The following is a 23,953-nucleotide window of genomic DNA, read 5'->3' as shown; positions in this document are numbered from 1 at the left end:
GTCACAAAGGGCCACTGTCCTACACTCCAGTAAAAATATTTTCTGATCTGGCTCATTGGGTGTTGCAATTAGGCATAAGAGTAGGGAAGAGAGGGAATCCCAATGTAGTGCCACTATCCAAAATCAGTTGGTGTAAATGGACAGCAACATGATGGATGTAGGTGAATAGATTGATTCCCACTGTAACAAAGAAAGAAGGAAATAAGCAGGCTTACCACAGCACTGTAGGGAAATAGCAGTTCTAATTGAACATTGCAGTGTGAGGACAATACTACACGAAAACTCAAGGAAGTGAATGACACTTGTTAGGATTAATAGATGCACCATGGAAGTGAGGCCTACAGAAGTGGTGGTGGAGGGTGTGAAGTGATGCTGTTGGAGGGAGTAGCAGTCCAGGGGCACAGTAAGAAAGCAGTAGGATAGAAGAAGCTGCGGAAGAATTAGGGCTGAGGAATCACTTTAGGAAGTGAACCATGCAGAAATGACAACAGAAAAAGTGAATGAGGTATCAGAAAAAAAGAAGAAAGGTATCAGGACTGAAGATGTACTGTAGGGAGACATGAGGATTGAAGGAATATTTAGTATTTTATGCATTTGCCTATCCTGTTACTGTCCTAAATCATTGTCTACTCCCTTGATGTTTATGTGACGCAGCAATGTTCTGTGGGATTGTATATTCTGCCAGTTTGTTAAATTCTGTCAGCAATGAGCAGAGAAACATCTCTACTCTCAGGGGGGTATATATATATTACATATAAAGAAGGATAGTTTTGTGCAAGCAAACCTGAACTACATAATGCAGAACAGTGCAGGAGTACAGCTTGAAGGGGCAGTGCTGGTAGGAAGCAGATTATATGAGAAACCGAAGGGAGGGTGCAGGGCTAATTAAAAAATTGATTTCAATGCACCATGAAATTAGCATGCACCACTGCTGGCTCACACGTTTGATTCCTGAAATGTTTTTAAATGGAAGAACAGCCATGGTTCCAGAATTAAGAAGCATGCATGACAGTACTAATGCAATAGTTTACCCCTTCGGTTGGTACGCAAACAACTCAATGGAAAACGAAAATGAATACATCACAAGAGAGGTAAGTCATGTCTTTTCTAAAAGCTGGAGAAGATGGGTGATGTCGTCAAAGGAGCTATGGAACTCCTAGACAAAGGTGACAACAATGATTAAACTGTACTGTGTTCTACAATGCATGGAAGTATGAACTTTTGATATGGTAGCCTCTGGAAATTCAACATCATATGGCACACACACCTTGGATATAATGTTTAACTGAACTTCTCATTATCATTGGAATTTTGAATTTGGCATGACTGAGTGCTGTCAAGTTGATCCTTGGTACCTTTACAGTAGTGATCATTTTTTGCCATCTTACCCATCCATTTGAGATGCATATTCTTATTTTCCTTGTAGGTTGAGCCACTGATCCTGAAAATAACGAGTCAACAGTTACATATATCTTTTAGAGATGTTGTCTTTTTTAGTGAGATTTTGAAGGAATTCACATTAACTTCATGCTTGATGTAGGATTCCTCGTTCACGTCTGGATTGGCTTCAATGGGTAAATGTAATTTGTGAGTTCCTTTGATGCAGGTAGTAGTCAAACAATGCATGATATCAACTCAGCTGAGAGCAGAATTTGACGAAATGCTGCCAGAACATAGAGTTTTGGTTAAAATACATCTTCAGTAAAATGGTTAAACCCGAAGAGAAGAGATATTTGGTACTGAATTCTCTTGCACACTGCTTGTCCACATCCCAAGGTGGAAGAATTAATGATGAAGTTATATTTTAATATGAGGAGCCAGGCTTAAATGATTTGCTTTTTTCCTAGGTAAAGCTTGTGATTATCCAGATATAGAAAACGGAAGACTAAGCTACTGGTCTTATGAGAACTATCGAAGTTACTATTTTCCAATGACAAAAGGAAGAGAAATAAATTATGAGTGCGATAGAGGCTATGCAACTGAATCAGGATATGGATCTGGCAGAATCACATGTACTGACGAAGGATGGACCCCTGCACCAAGATGCCACCGTGAGTAATTTAGAAACCCTAAAGGGACAGCTCAGGGCTAATGAAGAATATTACTATTATTATTAGTATAATTATCATTATTATTATTATTATTATTTATTATTCTTATTAATATAACTGTTGTTGTTCACAGTTTTTTTTAGGATACAAATTCAAAGCCAGACACGATATCAGGGTATTTGTAATGTTTTGTAAATGTAGGGAGACAGTTGACAGTCTAGCCGTCCTTCAATTGTATGGCAGCATTGGCATGGCTCACAAGGTAACCATTGGCTCGATAAGGGCACTGCACAGGTTCCGCACTTTCTACTGATAACCGAATAACATTTCTAGTCTTTGCTAATTGTAGAAGATGATACACTCAAGTATTACACAGCAGCAGCAACTGGCATTGCAATAGTGCAGCACATTGAAAGACTAAAACCAAAACATCAACGAGGTATCTGATATCCCACAAGTACAAAAATGTAAGAGGAAGTAAATGCTGGTTAGGAGCTTTTGGTAGGGTTTGCTGCATGCGCTTGGTTTGGGTTCATGGCCTGGTCAAAGGCAAGACCCAGAGACGGGCACTGGTGTTAAACGTTCTTCACATACACTAGCAGCAGCTAACATTGATGCACCTACATCTTCCTGTCGCTCATGCTTGGCTACAATGGACTATTTTTTGAGGCATGTATTTCAGAGCTTGCAAAGGAAGTAGCCCCTTCCTGTACAAAAACAATTCTGGTAGTAACTCAGGCACCCTTGAACTATGGTACGAAGGTGTCTGTGTTTGTTCTAGGCTGCACACAGTGCATTAATGCAAGTAGAGAGTTGAAATGCTCCATATCTTTCCATATATCAAGTATTTATGCTTTCTCCTTTTCACGCAATGCAGAACAGCAACTTTGCCTGCTGCCCTGCATTGCAAGAAAGATTGGGTAATAGGCCCCTAAATCTTGGAGGAAGGAGATTATCATCCTTAACTGATCTAATAACAAAGTTACTTCCTGAGTCATAAAGATCATGCCCTCTAAATAAAGAAATTGACATGTTTCCTTTGCCCAAAGGAATTCAACTACAGGTCTCATTCGCTTGGTGAAACACCTGAGAGCTCACATAAGCCTTGCAGTTAGGGTGGTGAATGGAAAATATCTTGTCCTGCCACTTGACTTAGAATAATCAATAGGATAGGACAGATATTGGCAGTGAGAGATAAGTATCATTCTGGTTCAGACTGACCATCCAGTCTCCTCAGTTGGTGGATTCCCTCCATTTTGGAGTGTCTACACTGTTTTGATTGGTTAAACTCCAACTAAATGAAACTCTTTGTCTTCTTAGTTTACAAGAAAGATATTGTAGATAAGGTAATTGACATACCTGGAAGAAGGGTGGATCACTCCTTTCTGAAAAAAATTGATCAGGTCCATTATTGAGTGATCTGTTAGGAAACATTTTTATTGAGTCTCTGGAGACCTCTTTTTCAGCACCCTGGACTGTCTGCAACACTCAAGCATCCTGTGACAAGAGACGCTGGTTGTGGAGGGATTATTTGTACCTCCACCATCGCAACCTCCAAAACCTTATCAGGAAGAATGTATGTGGTTGACCTGAGTATTCCATAAGAAAGGCATTGGAAGAAACCATATTTTTATAAACTTTTTTTCTGTTAACCCCTTCATGGCCTGTTCTATCACAATATTGAAAAAAGGCTACATACAAATGACTTCTGGCCTCTTTAATCTCCTTTCCTGCCAGGGCCCTTGCATTCTTTAGAGCTTTGCTTTATATAAAATGTGTTAGATTTGGGGGTCTCTAGTTGGCAGAGGTAGGTACCTTTGACCAAATAGGGACCTTTGCGTCTAGTCAGGGTAAGGGGCTACACTCCTAAAATAACCCCTGCTCACCCCCTTGGTAGCTTGGCTCGAGCAGGCAGGCTTATCTCAGAGGCAGTGTGTAAAGCATTTGTGAACACATACATTAATACAGTGAAAACACTACAGATGGGCACCAAACAGGTTTAGAAAAATAAGTATTCTTTTCTAGACTTAACACAAGACCAAAAGACAAAAATCCAAAATACTGTAATCAAAAATAGACTTTAAAATAGTAGGCAATAGCTCAGTTCACTTAAGATTGTAAATGCAACACTTTACTTTCAAAGTACCTTGGATGAGTCTTGCAAAGCAAACAAAAGGGTTGCAGGGAAGGTGATGCAGCGGTTCCTTACACTCAGGGAAGTGGATGTGTCGGTTCTTTACTGCTGCGCAGGGAAGTTGATGCTCGCTTCCTTAATGTGTGGGCAGGTGATGCATCGGTATCTTACTGCTCTCCGGTACGATGCGAGAAGATGGCGCCTCGATGCGACGATCCATTGCGATGCGACAAAATGGCATCGTGGCTACGATGCGACAACGTTGATGCGATGCATGCACGCCTCACAGCGGTGCGTTGATTCAGTGACCTTCTGAGCCACGACAGGCCCTGAGACACGCTTCTCAGGTGATGGGACGGGGACCTCTGTGACTGCAGCACGCTTCTCCGGCAATGCGACGCGCCTCGGTGATGCGATGGCGACAGCGGCAGCGGCGGCACGCTTCTTCGGCGATGCAGCGGCAACTGGCTACTCGTCATTGAGTCGCACATCCAGCTCCCAGCAACACGCCGTCTCTCAGAAGGCCCAGTACAACAGCAGGCACTTCAATTCCCAGCAAGGGAATTCAGGGGGGAGCTGGTGGTGAAGTCTTGCATCCCTGAGACTTCAGGCAGGAGGCAAGCTCAAAGTTCAAGCCCTTGGAGATTCTTCTTCAAGATGATGAAAGGACACTCAGTCCTTTTCTCCTTTCTTTGGCAATGAAGCAACCACTGCAGGCCAACCCTTCAAACACAAAGCACAGGGGTAGTCTCCTCCTACAGCTTCTCTGGTTCTTCTCCTCAGCAAAAGGTTGTCTTTATTCCCAGAAGTAATCTGGGTCTGGTTTCCCCTTTTTATACACAGACATCCCTTTTCTCTGAAGGCAGAGAGTGTCTGTACCTAGTCCAAACCAGTTCTGGGGGCATCCTGCCAGTGTACAACTTCTTCCTTTGTCAGTGTGGGCCAGGGTCCTCAGACACACTACAGGAGGAGGAACTAGCATTGTGGAAGGCAGGCACAGCCCTATTCAGGCCCAGGTGCTACTCCTCCCACCACTCCTCATGCAAATAGGTCTATTCAGCCTTGTGCTGACTCACCCTGTCTCCTGGAGCCCCCTCAGCCCCTATCACTCACAAACCAGACTCAATCAATCAATCAATCAATCAAGCATTTATATAGCGCGCTACTCACCCAGAGGGTCTCAAGGCGCTAGGGGAGGGGGGTCCGCTACTGCTCGAACAGCCAAGTCTTGAGTTGCTTCCTGAAGGCGAGGTGGTCCTGGGTCAGGCGGAGGTGGGTCGGGAGGGAGTTCCATGTCTTGGCGGCGAGGTAGGAGAAGGACCGCCCCCCTGTGGTGGCTCTTCGGATGCGGGGGACGGCGGCGAGGGCGTGGCCGGTCGATCGAAGCTGGCGTTTGGGGGCGTAGAAGTTGAGGCGGCTGTTGAGGTATCCTGGGCCTTGGTTGTGTAGGGCTTTGTGTGCGTGGGTGAGGAGACGGAAGGTGATTCTCTTGTTGACCGGGAGCCAGTGCAGGTCTCTCAGGTGTCCGGAGATGTGGCTTCGACGGGGGATGTCCAGGATGAGTCGTGCTGAGGCGTTCTGGATCCGCTCGAGTCTCTTCTGGAGTTTGGCGGTGGTTCCGGCGTAGAGGGAGTTGCCGTAGTCCAGACGGCTGGTGACGAGGGCCTGGGTGACCGTCTTCCTGGTCTCGGTGGGGATCCACCGGAAGATCTTACGTACCACGCGCAGGATGTTGAAGCACGACGAGGAGATGGCATTGACTTGTCTGGTCATGGAGAGGGAGGAGTCCAGGATGAAGCCCAGGTTGCGTGCGTGGTCTGTTGGTTTGGGTGTGCTGCCTAGGGCGGGGGGCCACCAGGAGTCGTCCCAGGCGGAGGGTGAGGATCCCAGGATGAGGACTTCCGTCTTGTCCGAGTTCAGTTTCAGGAAGCTGTTCTTCATCCATTCGGCTACCTCTTTCATCCCTTCGTGAAGGTTGGCTCTGGCGGTGGCGGGGTCGTTGGTGAGGGAGAGGATCAGCTGGGTGTCGTCGGCGTAGGAGATGATGTTGAGGTTGTGCTGGCGTGCGATGTCTGCGAGGGGGCTCATGTAGACGTTGAAGAGGGTTGGACTGAGCGAGGAGCCTTGAGGAACGCCGCAGATGACTTCGGTGGCTTCAGATCTGAACGGGGGGAGGCGGACTCTCTGTGTCCTTCCGGCGAGGAAGGAGATGATCCACTCCAGTGCCTTCTCCTGGATTCCGACGTTGCTGAGTCGCTGCACTAGTGTACGGTGGCAGACAGTGTCGAAGGCTGCGGAGAGGTCTAGGAGGATGAGGGCTGCTGTTTCTCCGTTGTCAAGCAGGGCTCTGATGTCATCGGTGGCTGCGATCAGGGCGGTCTCGGTGCTGTGGTTGGCCCGGAAGCCAGACTGCGAGAGGTCGAGGGATCCGTTCGTCTCGAGGAAGGCGGCCAGCTGCTTGTTGACGGTCTTCTCGATGACTTTTGCAGGGAACGGGAGCAGCAAGATGGGACGGTAGTTCTTGAGGTCGGCGGGGTCGGCTGATGGCTTCTTTAGTAGAGCGCTGAGTTCGGCGTGCTTCCAGCTCTCCGGGAAGGTAGCGGTGTCGAAGGAGGTGTTGATGATGTCCCGCAGGTGGGGTGCGATGACAGCGTCGGCCTTGTTGAAGACATGGTGAGGGCAGGGGTCGGTCGGAGATCCGGAGTGGATGGAGTTCATCGTGCGGACGGTGTCTTCGGTGCTGGTCAGGGTCCAGGCGCGGAGGGTGGTGGTGGGGGGCGGTGGTTCGGTCGTGGCGTGCGTTGGTTGAGTGCTGAAGCTGTTGTGTATGTCCGCGATCTTGTTGTGGAAGTAGGAGGCGAGGGAGTTGCAGAGGTCTTGCGAAGGGGTGATGTCGTTGTTTCCGGCGTTGGGGTTGGAGAGCTCTTTAACGATGTTGAAGAGTTCCTTGCTGTTGTGTGCGTTGTTGTCCAGTCGTTCCTTGAATGCAGTTTTCTTGGTGACGTGGATAAGTTGGTGGTGTTTTCGGGTGGCGAACTTGAGGGCAGTCATGTTGTCCGGTGTAGGGTCTCTGCGCCAGGTTCTCTCGAGGGCTCGGTAGTTCTTCTTGGAGCTCTTGAGTTCGTCGGTGAACCATGGGGCTTTCTTGCTGCCGGGTCTGCTAGGCGGGGTCCTCAGGGGGGCGAGTTCGTCTGCGCAGTCGCTGATCCACTTCGTGAGGTTGGTGGCCGCTTGGATGGGGTTCGTTGCGCTGGTGGGCGGGTTCTTGCTCAGGGAAGTCGCGAGCTGGTCGGCAGTGATCTTGTTCCAGCTTCTGCGTGCAACCTGTTGCTGGTGGTGGTGGATCGTGGTCCTTCTGAAGCTGAAGTGGACGCAGCTGTGGTCCGTCCAGTGGAGTCCGGTGGTGTGGATGAAGGTGATGTCCTTGCTGGATGAGAAGATGGGGTCGAGTGTGTGTCCGGCGTAGTGGGTGGGGGTGGTCACCAGCTGCTTGAGTCCGAGGTTTGCGAGGTTGTCCAGCAGGGTGGTGGTGTTGCGGTCGTTGTTGTTCTCCAGGTGGAAGTTGAGGTCCCCGAGGAGGATGTAGTCAGCGGAGGGGAGGGCGTGTGGGCTGATGAAGTCGGCGATGTCTTCGCTGAATTGTGTGCGTGGTCCCGGGGGTCTGTAGATGAGGGTGCCTCTGAGGGTGATCTTGGGGTTGATGTGGACCTGGAATTGCAGGTGCTCGGCGGGTGCGAGGGTGTCTTCGGTGTTGGTCGTGATGCGGATGGTGTTCTTGTGGATGATGGCGATGCCTCCTCCGGTCTGGTTGATGCGGTCCCTTCGGATGATCTTGTAGCCGTCTGGGATGGCGATGGCGATGTCGGGCGCTGAGGAGGCGTTCATCCAGGTTTCCGTGAGGAAGGCGACGTCTGGTGAAGTTGTGTCGAGCAGGTTCCAGAGCTCGACGGCGTGTCTGTGGACGGAGCAGGTGTTGAGCAGGATGCATTTCAGGTGGCTGCTGCTATTGCTCGTCTTGGTCTTGGTCGGTGCTGGAGTAGTGCAGGTCCGGATGCAGGTGAACTTGCAGGAGTGGCAGCAGAAGGGTCCGTGGGTGCGTCTCGGTGTGGCTCAGTAGCAACCCGGGGTTCGGCCGGCGTTGAGTGCGTTGAGTTCGGTGGCGTAGTAGTCCGGCGGGTGGGCTGGTGACTGCGGGGGCCAGGGGTCCTGGCCCTGGGCGCGGTCCAGGCGCGGACGGGCGCAGACGGGCTTACCTTTGGTGCACCTTCAGCGCGCTTCGGGCGCGCCCGCTGCGCGTCAACGCTGCGCATTTGCCACTCTGCCATATGAGGAGAGTGGGGGGGTGGAGCGAGGGAGGGGCAGCTGGGAGGCGGGAGCGGGGCGGCGAATGGGAAGGGTCCCAGGTGGAAGGGGCGGGGCCGCAGGGGAGCAGCGGCGGGGAGCGGGGAGGTGGCGGGAAACGCGGCGGGGGCACAGCAGGGAAAAAAACGGCGGGCAACGAGACTTAGACAAAAAAGAGAAAAGGCTGGGCACAGAAGGGCAACAGGGGATACAGCAACAAACACAGGGGAAACAATACCGCAAAGACAGTGGCAGGCTACAAATGGGCAACAGGGGAGAAAAGCCAAGCAGTCAGCAGGAAGCGGCGCTGCGCTACGGAGGCTGAGACCACGCCAGTGGTCAGGAGCACAGCTGCGGGCAGCGGCGCGATCGGGGCAGCCTGGGCACACCCACGGGGAGTGTGCGCGGTGCGTGGTGGTGGACCGGCCCAGAGGGACTGAGGTCACTGTACACCACTGCGTGCTCTCCTCCCTATAAGGTCCAGTGGGAGGGAGGGGCAGCTGGGAGGCGGGAGCGGGGCGGCGAATGGGAAGGGTCCCAGGTGGAAGGGGGCGGGGCCGCAGGGGAGCAGCGGCGGGGAGCGGGGAGGTGGCGGGAAACGCGGCGGGGGCACAGCAGGGAAAAAAACGGCGGGCAACGAGACTTAGACAAAAAAGAGAAAAGGCTGGGCACAGAAGGGCAACAGGGGATACAGCAACAAACACAGGGGAAACAATACTGCAAAGACAGTGGCAGGCTACAAACGGGCAACAGGGGAGAAAAGCCAAGCAGTCAGCAGGAAGCGGCGCTGCGCTACGGAGGCTGAGACCACGCCAGTGGTCAGGAGCGCAGCGGCGGGATCGGGGCAGCCTGGGCACACCCACGGGGAGTGTGCGCGGTGCGTGGTGGTGTGACCGGCCCAGAGGGACTGAGGTCACTTTACACCACTGCGTGCACTCCTCCCTATAAGGTCCAGTGTGAGGGAGGGGCAGCTGGGAGGTGGGAGCGGGGCGGCGAATGGGAAGGGTCCCAGGTGGAAGGGGGCGGGGCCGCAGGGGAGCAGCGGCGGCGAGTGGGGAGGTGGCGGGAAACGCGGCGGGGGCACAGCAGGGAAAAAAACGGCGGGCAACAAGACTTAGACAAAAAAGAGAAAGGCTGGGCACAGAAGGGCAACAGGGGATACAGCAACAAACACAGGGGAAACAATACCACAAAGACAGTGGCAGGCTACAAACGGGCAACAGGGGAGAAAAGCCAAGCAGTCAGCAGGAAGCGGCGCTGCGCTACGGAGGCTGAGACCACGCCAGTGGTCAGGAGCACAGCTGCGGGCAGCGGCGGGATCGGGGCAGCCTGGGCACACCCACGGGGAGTGTGCACGGTGCATGGTGGTGTGACCGGCCCAGAGGGACTGAGGTCACTGTACACCACTGCGTGCACTCCTCCCTATAAGGTCCAGTGGGAGGGAGGGGCAGCTGGGAGGCGGGAGCGAGGCAGCGAATGGGAAGGGTCCCAGGTGGAAGGGGGCGGGGCCGCAGGGGAGCAGCGGCGGGGAGCGGGGAGGTGGCGGGAAACGCGGCGGGGGCACAGTAGGGAAAAAAACGGAGGCTGAGACCACGTCAGTGGCCAGGAGCACAGCTGCGGGCAGCGTCGGGATCGGGGCAGCCTGGGCACACCCACGGGGAGTGTGCGCGGTGCGTGGTGGTATGACCGGCCCAGAGGTGGAGACTGGAATACACAACCTAGCAGAGGCAGGCTTGGATAGTTAGGCAAGAAAATACCTGCTTTCTAAAAGTGGTATTTTCAAACAAAGAATGTTAAAACCAACTTCACTAACAGATGTATTTTATCATTCTGAGTTCAGGCATACTAAATTCGTTTTACTACCATGTTCCCTGGGTCAGTTATGATTATAACGTGTTCTTACTGAGGTATAGATTCACTATACCTCACCTATCACTGCACATAGAAACCTATCAGTCACCCCTATGGCAGGCCTTATCAATCCTGAAGGCAGGGTGCTTGGTTATATATGAGAGTCCCTCTGCAGCCTTCAGAATCTATCCTCCGGGGTTGTCAGTGGTACAGCCTGACCATGTACTCTTAAGTGCATTATCACCCAACGGTAAATGCTGCCTTTTGACTGGCTGCACGGAAACATGTTGTGTTTGGTGTCAAACACCTTGGAATCATACCAAAACACCAGTAACTGGTGTGGGTGTAGGATCCCACCCTTCTAGAGGGAGAGACATGACAGCACCGGTATACCCGGTACCAACTTAAAAAAAAACTGTCATCACAAAATGGATGCTGCAGCCACAGACACGGGTCTGGCTTCCTGCTGCTGACCGAAACTCCGGAATGGGAGGCCTGGACAATAGGTTTCCTTTCACAGAGAGATGTAACCACCTCCCAGACAGGCTGATGTGTATTGGGGCTGGATGGGAGCACTCTCAGAGTGCTTTGAAGTCCTGCACTGGGGGCACATTTGGTGTCCCTGTGCATAGTCCAGCTCAAATCGGTTCAGGGGCTACTAGCCCCTGCTCTGGCGTGAAACTGCACAAAGGAAATGGGTGTAGCCACCCCTCTTTCCAAACCCTCCCATAAGTGGGTCCCTTGATTTAGTCCAACCCCTTTCTTAGGTATAAGTAAAGAACCCCTGGCAACAGGACTTTAGATATCCCTGGATGAAACTCTGCAACTGAATCCTGGAACTTCGACGCTCTACTCAAGACTAGCGGACTGAAGACATCTCCCTTGATGTCAAGGAGTGACTCCCCTGCTTCGCAGGCAGCAACAAAGCATTTTGCTGGTCTGCATCTCTGAAACTCCTGCCAGACTCCGAAGCATCTGCAGCCCAGGAAGAGAATTTCCAGACTTCTCACAGGCCGTCCTGAGTCCCCAGCAAATCTGAGACCTGCAGCCCTCTTGAGTAACGTGGAACCGGAACTCATGGTCACCGTGCACATTTGCGAGTGCATTAAATTCCCGATGTCTCTTGAAGTCGTGCTTTGGGTTACTTGTAGCCCCTACCTCGAGCAGTATCTGCACCTAAGATTGTGGGCCTACACTCGACGAGTGTTCCGTGAGACCGCTTCTTGCATTTCCGCTCGCGGCTCCATCGCGATCCCTGGTCCGTCGACTGGTTGGTCCCTGAGAAGGCAACTTTGTTTTTCCTTGGGATTCCCTGGTTGCTCCAGATGTGCCCTGACTCCCCACCACGTGGTGAGTCCCTCAGACCTTGCTGGTCTGCACCGAAGCATCTTTCTCCTTTCTGCATGGGTTTGCTGTTGCCAAGGCTTGTTTTGTCCAAACCGGGCACCTACGCTGCAGCACGAGACATCCTTCGTGGGACAGCTCGAATCCAGCTCCTAGTCATCCTCGACACCTGCTGGTCCTCGTGGCTGAAGAGTCAAGCTTCACCTCCTTCACCTGAAATCACCCGACATCGGTGGGCATTCGCTTATCGTACCCCTGGTCACTGGCTAGTGACCCCGACTCTGTCCCCTCTGCTTTCAGGTTCTTCTTGACTTTGATGCAGGCTTGAATCTCTTCGGACACTTCACATCTTCCCGGCAGCAGCACTTCTTCGCCAGCTCCCATTGAAAACGACGGCGCGACCCGACTCCATTTGACACCTATGCACCCAGCTCCCCTGGGTGAGGTAACTCGAGAACTCCGGTGCTCCTATCGGTGTTGACCCTAGAACTTCCTAAGTCCAAAAGGGTTTGGTCCTAGCTGACCTCTAAGTGTCCCTAATCTTTAAAAATCTAACCGTGACTTTCCCCACAGAAGCTAACAGGAGCTCACGGCTGTGTTCTCACACTGCACACGGCGCCCTTGGGTCCCCTGTGTCACTACCTTGAGTGGTTCCTTGGGGTCCCAGCGATTCTACAGGCTCTAGGCCTTGTGTCTAGTTAAGTCATGGTTTTTATACCACTATTTTAGTTTATGGTTTGGCTTGCCCCTAGGGCCTGATATGTATTTGTGCTGTTTTACTCTAATATTTGAAGTGTAACTTATGTGTTTGGACCTCTAGCCTCATAAAGAGACTAGTAGGGTGTGTTTAGAAATAAATACATATATTTTATATATATACCTGGTGTGGTTGTCTTCCATTTAGCCATTCAAGAGATTATAGACTGGTAAAACAAGCTGCTTTATATTCCTTCAAGACTGAGCCTGAAGGCTACTCTCCATAGCTACCACTAGGATAGCTTTCAATAAAGGTTGTCTTTAACCTATCATCAATAAGGGGTTGTTTGGACTGGTGCAAGGTGCCCACTATAACTATTGGACAACATATACCAGGCCAACTTCTCACATTGGTGATTCCACTCTTGATTTGTTTTGGCCTTACTCCGTGGTTGGCCTCTTCGTCTTGCTTTGGTGGGCCTAAGCCGGCCCTGCTGTACTCCAGGGCTTCCTGTGTGTTGTTTGTTTGCCCACTATTAAAGTGATCCCAAAGGTACTTAAACATTCCTCTTTGGTGATGTGAGAATTTATTCCTAGAACCCTTGGGTTCTGTAGTCTCTTGTGAGAAGTTGGCCTGGCATATGCTGGTCACTAGTTATAGTGGCCACCTTGCACCAGTCCAATTCGACTCTTATGGCAGATAGGTTTAAGACAACCTTTTAAAGAAAGCTATCCTAGTGGTAGCTGTGGAGAGCAGCCTTCAGGCTAAGTCTCTGAGGAATGTAAAGCAGTTTGTTTTACCTTATAATCTCTTGAATTACCAAATGAAAGGACACCACACAGGTATACATATCTAAAATATATATGTATTTATTTCTAGACACACTCTACTAATCTCTTTATGAGATTAGAAGTCAGGAACATATGCACAAATCAATGTTTCACAACAAATTAATCACTTATATGGCTAGGGCCCTAGGGGCGTACCAGGCCATATACTAAAAAAGAGGTATAAGAAGAACGACTTGAGAAGGGAGAAGGCCTAAGGTCTTCAGAAGCACTGGGGCCTCACTAATACACCCAAGGCAGGTAAGTAAAGGACTCACGGGAGACGCCTCACCCAGGGAAGCTGGGTGCATAGGTGTCATTTGGTGTCGGGTCGCGGTGTCGTTTTCAATGGGAGCCAAAGAAGACTTGCTGCTGGTGAAGACAGGAGAAGTGTCCGGTGGAATCCAAGGATGGATTCAGAAGAAAGAAGACCTGAAAGCAGAGGAGACAGTGTTCAAACTCACTTGCCAGTGACCCGGGCCCAAGAAGATGGATGCCCACAGTCGTCGGGTGATTTCAAGTGATCACGGGTGTCTTGACTCTTCAGCCACGAGGTCCAGGAGGCATCGATGACAACCAGGAGCTGGATTTGGAGTGTCCCACGAAGTTTGAAGCTTACTGAGATGTCGGCAACCGGATTGGAGCCAACAAGCCTTGGCTACAGCAAGTCTCGTGGAAAGTGATGAAAGTCAGCGGTGCAGACCAGCAAGGTCTGAGGGACTTACCCAGCAAGGATAAGTCAGGGCAGGCATGGAGCAACCAGGAGAGCCCTTTGGTTTGATAAAAAAATCTTCAGAGGACCCATAAGGCAACGGGCAAGGGATATCGAAGATGCCTCGTGAGGATTCACTTCACAGGAGCCCACGGTCACTCGGGATGAGGTAGGCCTCTAATTATCGGTGGAAATCCTGCTGGAGGCTTGGACCATACGTGGTCCAATGCACAAGTTCGTAGAACGTCGTGAAGGGATTGCAGTCAAAAATAGTGCAGGGTACCCGGGTATTGCTGTTCCTCGTCACTCGTGGGGTCCACTCGCCTCAGCTCTGCTGGGTACTCACGATGGCCGTCGAGAAGTCAGGAAATCCACTTCCGGGGCTGCAGGGACTTTGGACTCCGGCGGGAGTGGAAAAGTTTGCGACTGTTGATTCAAAGTTTTGGTGCCTGCCAAGCAGGGGAGTCACTCCTCGACTCCAAGGGAGATACTTCAGTCTTCCAAAGGTAGTGGAACGTCGAAGGTCCAGGATTCTTCTTCAGAGCATCATCCAGGGATATCTAGTTTGCAATGGCAAGGGTTCTCTATCTTATACTAAAAGAAAGGGAGGGACTAGCTCTATGACCACTCCTTTGGGAGGGTCAGGGGAGTGGGTGGTTACACCCACTTCCCTTTGTCCAGTTTTGTGCCAGAGCAGGGGCAGGTAGCCCCTGAACCAGTTTGAGCTGGCATATGCACAGAGGAGCCTACTGCTCCCCCAGTGCAGGACTTCAACGCCCTCTAGGAGTGCACCCACCCAGCCCCAATACACTAAATCCTGTCTGGAAGGTGGTGACACCTCCCTGTGACAGGATGCCTATTGTTGGGCCTCCTCCACTGTGAGTTTCGGTCAGCAGCAGGAGGGCAGCCCAGTGTCTGTGCTGGTGGCATCCATTTTGTGATGCCAGGGCTCTTTCAGGATTCTGCCTTGTTTCCACAGTAGGTACATGTCTATCCCTCTAGAAGGGTGGGATCATACTCCCACACCAGTTACTGGTGTGGGGTTATGATTCCAAAGCGTTTGACACCAAACACAACATGTTTTGATGCACCCATCCCAGAGTTAGCATTTACCGCGAGGTTATAATGCACTTAAGAGTATATGGTTTAACCTCATCCACAAACGCCACAGAGAATGGACTCTGAGAGCTGCAGAGGGGCCCTGCTCAGGCGAGGCACCCCTCACATGGAAACCAAGCACCCTGCCCACAGGATTGATAGGGCCTGCCTTAGGGGTGACTGATAGGTTTATATGTGTGTGTAAGGTGAGATATAGGGAACCTATATCTCAGTGTGGAGTGCTAACACTACCTCACCCAGGCTCCAGTAGCAGGCCTGTGGTGTCAGATTTAGTCTGCTTCCCAGGGGTGGCATAATACATGCTTCAGCCCCTGGTAGGCCTGTGAAGTACCTATGCCCTTGGTACCTAAGGTACCATATACTAGGGGCCCATAAGGTACCACAGTATCCAATCACTAGGGCATCTAATATGCACTCCAAGTTGTTTAGACAGAACAGAGAGGCTGGGGCCCTAATTATCAGGGTCCCAGCCAGACTATAGCCAGACCAGTGTTAACATCAGAAAAAAAGTCGTGGCAACATAAGTGCATATCCTACTCTCCTATATCTTTTCACTGTGTGCCAAAACTTGGAGCTGTTTTTGGCTTTCGCATCGTGTAGAATTGTGGCCCATGCTGTTTATGTGGCTTTGCGGCTTGCTTCCCCGATACATTTTTTCTTGCTAGTTTTTAGTGATCTTAGCTTGGCTTGAAGATTGACGTCTGCCCCTGTGTGGAGTTTTTGTAATGCTCTGTTTATTCCTTACTTTAATCGCTTTAGTTGCTTTAATTGCTCCTCTTAGAAGATAGTATTGCCTGCTCAATGGTGTGGACTAAGACCTTAGTCGGGCCACAACTGCTCTAGTTACGTCCCTCCCTTCTTCTTTTGTGTGTAGTGTGCCACGATTTTCAGTAAAATTAGCCCAACTGAAAATCACATTCTTGTTCTCCTTCTTTTTTTCTTCCACAAATTTTTTGCCTCGAGCAGGAAGTTCTCCAATTTAGAAGTTTTGCATTTAATTCTTCTTAGGTTGGTCGTGAACACCGAGCCTAAGCGGACTGGTTGCTCAGTGGATGCAGTGCCATAAGCGTCCAGAGTAATCTCTTGTGGTAGATGGTCACTGTGGTCTAAACTTCATATCCTAAAGTCAACTATTTTGTTAAACAGGGAGTATGACGTGAAAGTGTGGTTGATTGTTGTATTTGCAAGTGCACTGTGAAACGTAGCTGCCGGTGGGCAATCTCACTGGAAACGCCCGTTCAGCGCAACCAGGTTCAAGTTTTCCAGATCCCTGAGGAGCTCCTTTGCTGAGCTGATTTCCTTGCCCCACTTACTTGCTTCCTGATGTGGAATCCCCCAGACCCGAAGCTGTTCTTCAACTATTTCGTCCTTTCATATGACCCTGTTAGTACCATATTAAAGTCTCCTGATACTATAAGATTCAAGGTGGCGTATTCTTCAAGTAGTCTTGATAAATCAGAAACCAGCAGTTTGACACTGGCCTTTTTATCCCATGGGTGGAGGTAGATGTTGACAAGTATTAACTACTGGTTGTCAGCGAGACCTGTTAGTTCCAGTTTAATTGCTTGTATGCCATTAGTTGTTGTTGCCGTATTAAGTAGTTCCTTAGCTGTAGTTATCGTTTTGATGGAGGTGAAGATTGCGAGACCACCCTTTGGATGACCGAACTTGGCTTCCTTGCAGGCCGGAAGGTGATAGGACTTGTATCCTTGCATTTGCAGCGGCTCAACCAGCCAGGTCTCTTGCTGTAAGATGAGATCAAAATCTTGGAAATAGAGCAAAAGTTCTTTATCCATGGCTTTGGACCCTAGTCTGTTGATGTTCCATGAGCAAAGCTTTAATTGATGCGCTTTGTTAACTGACTTCCTGCCCTGTCAGGTATTCCTTGGTCGGGAATTGATGGTTCGTGATATCCAGGTCCAGTAGTTGTTTGACATCTTATTCTCATCCGCTAGCATAGGATTCCAGATGTTTGATTCTGCACTGCAAGCTTCTTTGAGTACTGAGTAAGTTTGCCTTGTGGAGCCCATGTGCCCCGGCTTATGGCCATCATATGACTGCAACTCGTATAACAGAGGCTCTGAGTAACCTGTTTCTTTCTGGTGTTTCAATCTGATCCCCCAGGTGTTCAGTTGTTGTTCTTCCCTCGTTATTCTCTCTGCTATGTCCTGTGTGGCCCAGGTTGTTTTGGATATTTCTTGGTTTGCCAGATATTTTTGACATACAAATTCTACGGACTCCAGGTCGCTTGAGGCAACTTTAGGTTACTAATGATGGTTAATTGTCACAGAATATTTCCTCTATTCAAGATGTCCCCTCTCCCTTTGGATTCATATTCCGAGATAAACAGAATGATCTTTGATTCCTCCTGTCGTGAGTTGCTGTAACGGACCCCTGGGGCTTGCAGCTCCTCATTAATCCCAGAGTTTGTCAGAGCCATAAATGTTGATTTGTTGGCCCTTAGCCAAACTGAAGCATTTGCTATATGAGTTAAGGCAGAGGTTCCTCTAGTAGCCGTAGGCTGGTTGTCCATCCTGATGCTTGAGTTGGAGCTCCTTGCGTTCTCGTTACTCATATGGTTTGTCTGAGTAGCTGAGGAGATCATTGTCTGGGATGATGGTGTTTCCTCCGTACTTGGTTTCAGTGTGTGCTCCTCATTCATGCCACATCCTTGAGTGGTAGAATTCTTCAGGGTGGGGCTGTCTATTCAATTGGACTGGATCTCGGAGCTTTGTAAGGGCTGTGGAGATGCCAATGCCCTGTTTGGGCTTGGCGCAGATTGTTTTCCTATTAGGGTTGTGGCAGATGCCAGGAAGTATGATTTAATGGGAGCGTTCTTGATGGTAATTAACTTGTTTCTCCCCTTTCTCTTCTGTTTCCGGCGATTTTTCTGCCCAGACCTTATTGTATCCATCACCTCAGTGCCCTGGACTTGTCCTAGTGTATCATGGTCAGTGGTCCCTTCTTGTGCCAGCATTATTTGTTGTTGAAAGTATGTGAGCTCATTACGGGCAGGGTCCAATCCCAGTCACACCTCTTGAGTGATTTGAGCCCCTTTTACGAGGTGATATTCAGCCCCCTTTTTCCCATGAATATCAGGCTTGACCTCCCTCAAGTTGATTTATCTATGGGGCCCTTAAATTTTGTCAGAGTAACGGGAGGCTCCTCGCGCTGGGTGGTGCTGTGATGTTGTTGCTAGATCGTATTTCTCCATAATGTCGACTTGAGTTGTGATATTTGTTGGACCTGCAGCTTTTTATTGTCTCTTTTAAATCGATGAGGAGCTCCCCCATAAGTGTCGGTAAGGTTAAAAGTTTATCTATGATAGCGAGGCAAGAGCAGCTCGAATTAACAATTTGGGTGTCGTCTTGTACTCTCTTGATGAAATTGCTCATCTCTGTCAGTCTGTTGTCAATATTTGAGACGTGGACCACCAGAAAATTGAGGAGAGATAATTGAATGTTCATTTTATCTGAGTGGTATTGCATTGCCATGAGCAAGAGCTGCATAGTGTTGAGGAGTGATCCCCATATATTAATTGAGCCCATTGGGAGTTCCTCAGTTGGCACGCCTGACTGCGTTTTGGTCCCCTCTGCATGAGGTACATCTGGTAGATAAGAGGCTACCAGCTTTACCCATTCCTCAGAGGTGAGGTAGGGCACTTCATTTTCGTCATCCTTATGGCTTCCTCGAGCTGTATTATTCTCCGGGCTATTGACCCTTTCCGCATATTTAGTAACTGTGCACCCGTTTCAGATGGCCCAATGGATTTAAACATTTTTCCAGCCTCTTCTTCCACTGTGTTCTCTAGCTGGTGCTCTATGATTTGATTGTTTATTTGGTGCAATTTTTGCATACAACAGGTGGGCGGATGGTAGTAGCCCTTTTTGCTTTCTTTTTGATCCTGTAATTCCTCTAACCGGTATGGGTTCAAGTTTGAGTTGGAAGCAATCAGAATGTTTGGCTCCAATGGAATCTTCCACATGCCCGAATCTTTGCCCGGATCTTTGGGGTTTTACATTTTTTGGTGGTCTCCTTCCTGATCACTAGTGAGCGATAGCATGCTTGCCCATGGGCTCCGTGCTTTCATGCCTTCGGCTCCAGCTCCAGCGCCTGTGGCCGGCTCCTGCTTGACCCTCTCCTTTCTTTCCTCCTTTTGTCGTTCGGCTCCTTTATCATTTTAGGGTTCTTGTTGTTCTTGATATATAACAGCATTAAGACTCTCTGAGTCTCATGCGTCTTGTGCTGTTGTCTTGCTTTGAGTTTTGAGCCTTATTCGATGATGTAGTTGGTGGTGCTGCTATATCCTTCAGGGGTAGGACCTGCGGGTGCAGTGGCGAAGGAAGCCCTCTTGATTCAGGGTTGTTGATGTTTAATAAGCCCCCCACATCTTTTAAAAAGGAGAATTTTGTATACATTTTAGGCTGAAAGCCGTTTTTAGATGTCTTCCCTGGTGATGCTCCTTCGATTGCCACCAGAGTGTTGTTTACCAAGGGGGTAAAAGGTTCTGCCGTGACTAGTCCTTTGCCAGACTCGCCCAATATTTTACTCTTTTTATTCCTGTTCGTGAGGACGGTTGTGAGTGACCGCCTTTCTCTCCATGACCTCACTCTTTGCTCTTCTTCGTACGTTTGTGTGTTTTTTGAGTGGAATTGTGCGGTATTGCAGAGAAGTTATCGAGGTGAGGCTTCTTAAAGCTACGTTGTTCTCTCTGCGTGCCCAAGTGGTGCGCCCTAGTGGTGGCTGCGCTCTTGTTTTGATCTTGCTTCCCTTGCTTCCCTGCCCTGCCCCACTCCATTCCGCTCAGTTCCTTGCTGCTCTCTGCTCCTGCCGCCAAGTGATGCAGTGTCTTTTAGAGGCTTGAGCCGGGTAGAGCAAATTCCTCAGAACTGGCGCCTCTGCCTTTGCGCGATCGCGTAGTCATTGACTGCTACTGTCGGTGCAACGAGGTCAGTGATCAGCGCCATCAGTGCTCTGATCTGCTGACAGTCAGAAAGCGGGAAGATTGTGTGGGGCTGACAAGTCACTGAAAGGTGCTGGTAAAGCCCCTCCACACAGCTCTCCATCAATGCCTTCCGGTCCCCTCTGTAACAGTAGTGCAGCCTAGCTCTGGTCCCCTCTGTAGCAGCAGTGCAACAGTGCAACTCGGCGCGTGCTGCCCTCGCGGAGCACAGCACAGCGCATAGCGCACACAAGTCTGGCAGGCTCAAGCTCAGCCGGGCTCAGGCTTGTGATTCAGGCCTCAGGTTTCAATTCAATCAATCCAGTAGAGTAGAGAAAATCCTGCCGTTTGCTTGCGGGAGCCAAGCACACCAGGCACACAGCCACCCCGTGACCCCTGCTATTCGCAAGCCCCCCCACACCTCTCACTTCCACAACTGGCCTCCACCGCCATCCTCCACCACCAGCAATCCTGCTGCGGGGAAGCGACTCCGCGTGGTGCAGTTCGGTCCGGGACGGGGCAGCAGGGGAAGAGCCACCAGGTAGGGGGTGGCAGGAAGTGGCGGGTCTCAGGTGGGTCGGGTGTTCAAGCGCGTCTCAGGCTCTCAGGTTGTAGGCAGACCAACCGCAATGAGTCACAGCGGATTGCAGCGGGATACAGGCTGCGAAACAAGCTGTCCAGCCATGAGTCAAGCCCGAGCAGCAACAGCAGCAGTGTTATCAGGCAGCTGGGTCCTGGGGACCACCTCACAGTCCCCTAGAGAGACTAGGGACATCTCTGCGGGACCCCAACTACCTTGGACACCCATCTCCTCCCCCAGGGCTACACTAGCCACATGCCGGGGCGGTGCACAAGTGGGTACTGTTTTCCCATATAGGGGACATCTAGCATCATAAGAACAGTGGCCTACTACACCACACTTAAAACAGGTCTTGGTCCCCCTTTCAACAGGATTAACTGTCAGGGCCCCTGCCTTTTTCTCAGGGGGAGGCTGGGAACCCTTCCCTTGGTTCCCTTGGGGATTACTTTGGGGCCCTTTCTGGAACTCCCTCTGTTTACCCTTGTCCCCCCCACTCCTCTGCTAGGGACCCTGCCCAACTTTGGCGAAGTCTCCCACATGACCCTTGTGGACCCGGGTGCTCACCCAGCGGTCCGCCTCCTCAGGAAGCTTCCACGGGTTAGTCAGCTTGCTATCAATCCGGTGCTGGCGTAGCTCTGGAAAACAATTATTGGACAAGTGCTCCCATGCAAGCAAATCATAGAGCACCTCAAAATTATCCACTTTGCTACCCTTCACCCAACCATCCAATGCTCTGCAAAAGAAAGACACATATTCCACCCATGTGGTAGACTCCAGTGTCTTGCAATTTCTAAATCTTTGCCTGTACAACTCTGGGGTCAAACCATATCTGGAGATTAGGGCTCCCTTCATGTGGGCATAGGGCACCTTCTCCTCTGTAGGCAAATCTAACAATGTATCCAACCCATCACTAACAAAGCGGCCCCACAACCCCGCTCCCCAATCCTTCTTAGGGACCTGGTGGGCCAACATTGCAGCTTCATAAGCCCTAAACCATTGACCAATATGCTCATTTTTGTGGAAATCCTTAACTACTTCTTTGGGGATGTAGGCCTTTGCTTCTTCATGCACTGGCGGTATGCTGCCACCAGAGGGAGGAACCTCCAAACTTTTGGCTTTGAGTTCCAATTCCCTCAAGACTCTCTCATGTTCAAAATGCATTTTCGTTTCCTCTAAGGTTAACTTCTTCATTTCTAATTCCATCCCAAGCTCTATTTTCTTGCTCTCTATGTCCTACTGACCATCTATCTTGAGCCTGGCTAGTTCCAACTTATGCACTCTCTCCCTCTCCCTGTCGTCCAGATCTCCTGGGGACAGACCCTTGGAAGAAACACTGCTGCCCACCCTGGAAGGTACTTTCTCCCCGGTTGGGCTCACTGGCTCCTGAAGTTGCCCATCTAAATTCTCTGCCTCCACCACAGGCTCCTCAGGATGCTCACTGGCATTCTTAGATTCCAACCAGGCCCTCAGCCCCTTTTGGTGTTTCTCTTTCCTGTTGAGGCCTTTCACAGAGATTTTTAATTTCTTGCACAGGGCTTTAAGGTTAGGCACAGTATAAGCATCAATTCTCTCTTCTTCCAATTCAATGTCTACAGATGCAATGGATTCTGGCTTACTCATGGTAGAAAAGACAGGCAGTTCTCAAGAATTAATAATAGAAAAGAAGTTTCAAGGAAAAAACTCTACCAAAATGTATGTGGTTGCGTTATGGTCTGCACTCACTAGCAGTGTACACCAATTACTGTATATGAGTCACAAATGCAAGTCCAAATCCTCACCGCTGACCACCAATGAAAGATTTGGTGGTCTCTAGTTGGCAGAGATAAGTACCTTTGACCAAATAGGGACCCTTGCGACGAGTCATGGTAAGCGGCTACACTCCTTAAATAACCCCTGCTCACTCCCTTGGTAGCTTGGCATGAGCAGGCAGGCTTATCTCAGAGGCAGTGTGTAAAGCATTTGTGAACACATACAGTAATACAGTGAAAACACTACAGATGGACACCACACAGGTTTAGAAAAATAAGTATTCTTTACTAGACTTAACACAAGACCAAACAACAAAAATCCACATTACTGTAATCAAAAATAGACTTTAAAATGTTTGGAAATAGCTCAGTTCACTTAAGATTGTAAATGCGACATTTTACTCTCAAAGTACCTTGGATGCGTCTCGCAAAGCAAACAAAAGGGTCGTAGGGAAGGTGATGCGTCAGTTCCTTACACTCAGGGGAGTGGATGCGTTGGTTCCTTACTTCTGCGCAGGGGAGTTGATGCTCGCTTCCTTACTGTGTGGGGAGGTGATGCGTCGGTTTCTTACTGCTCTCCGGTACGATGCAGCAAGATGGTGCCTTGATGCGATGCGCCGATCCAGTGCGATGCGACAAAATGGTGTCTTGGTTACGATGCGACAATGTTGATGCAATGCGTGCACGCCCAACAGCTGTGTGGTAATTCGGTGAACTTCTGAGCCACGACAGGCCCTGCGACACGCTTCTCCTGTGATGCGACCTCTGCGACGGCGGCACGTTTCTCCCGTGATGCGACATGCTTCGGTGATGCGATGGCGACAGCGGCACGCTTCTTCGCCGATGCAACTTCTGCGGCGGCAACACGCTTTCTCCTCGCTGAGTTGTGCTTCCAGCTCCCAGCAACACACAGTCTCTCAGAAGGTCCAGCACAACAGCAGGCACTTCAATTCCCAGCAAGAGAAATCAGGGGGGAGTTGGTGGTGAAGTCTTGTATCCCTGAGACTTCAGGCAGGAGGCAAGGTCAAAGTTCAAGCCCTTGGAGATTCTTCTTCAAGATGATGAAAGCACTCTCAGTCCTTTTCTCCTTTCTTTGGCAATGAAGCAACCACTGCAGGCCAAACCCCAAACACACAGCACAGGGGTAGTTTCCTCCTTCAGCTTCTCTGGTCCTTCTCCTCAGCAAAGGGTCGTCTTGGTTCCCAGTAGTGATCTAAAAGTCTGGTTCTGGGTCCCCCTTTTTATACACAGAAATCCTTTGTCTCTGAAGGCAGAGAGTGTCTGTACCTAGTCCAAACCAGTTCTGGGTGCATCCTGCCAGTGTACAACTTCTTCCTTTGTCCATGTGGGCCAGGGTCCTCAGACATACCACAGGAGGCGGAGCCCGCATTGTGGAAGGCAGGCACAGCCCTATTCAGGCCCAGGTGCTACTCCTCCCACCACTCCTCATGCAAATAGGTCTATTCAGCCTTGTGCTGACTCATCCTGTCTCCTGGAGCCCCCCCCAGCCCCTGCCAATCACAAACCAGACTGGAATACACAACCTACCAGAGGCAGGCTTGGATAGTTGGGGAAGAAAATACCTACTTTCTAAATGTGGTATTTTC

At 50.2% G+C, this 23,953-nt stretch overlaps 1 protein-coding gene across 5 annotated transcripts in view; it reads left to right on the top strand.

Moving 5' to 3' along the window:
• The window catches only part of LOC146833904 (complement factor H-like), a 1,264,875-nt gene that overhangs the window by 256,435 nt on the left and 984,487 nt on the right, over positions 1–23,953 (top strand). For all 5 annotated transcript variants that reach the window (XM_085601813.1, XM_085601812.1, XM_085601811.1 and 2 more), the window contains one exon: positions 1,848–2,051. In XM_085601813.1, the coding sequence (XP_085457939.1) occupies positions 1,848–2,051 (204 nt within the window). The remainder of the gene's footprint in view (positions 1–1,847; positions 2,052–23,953) is intronic.

This window comes from Triturus cristatus, chromosome 4_2 (genome assembly GCF_964204655.1).
Source record: "Triturus cristatus chromosome 4_2, aTriCri1.1, whole genome shotgun sequence".
In the NCBI taxonomy this organism is placed as follows: Eukaryota; Metazoa; Chordata; class Amphibia; order Caudata; family Salamandridae; genus Triturus; species Triturus cristatus.
Note: the sequence above shows the minus strand (reverse complement) of the source record. Positions and strands in the feature narration are given on the sequence as shown.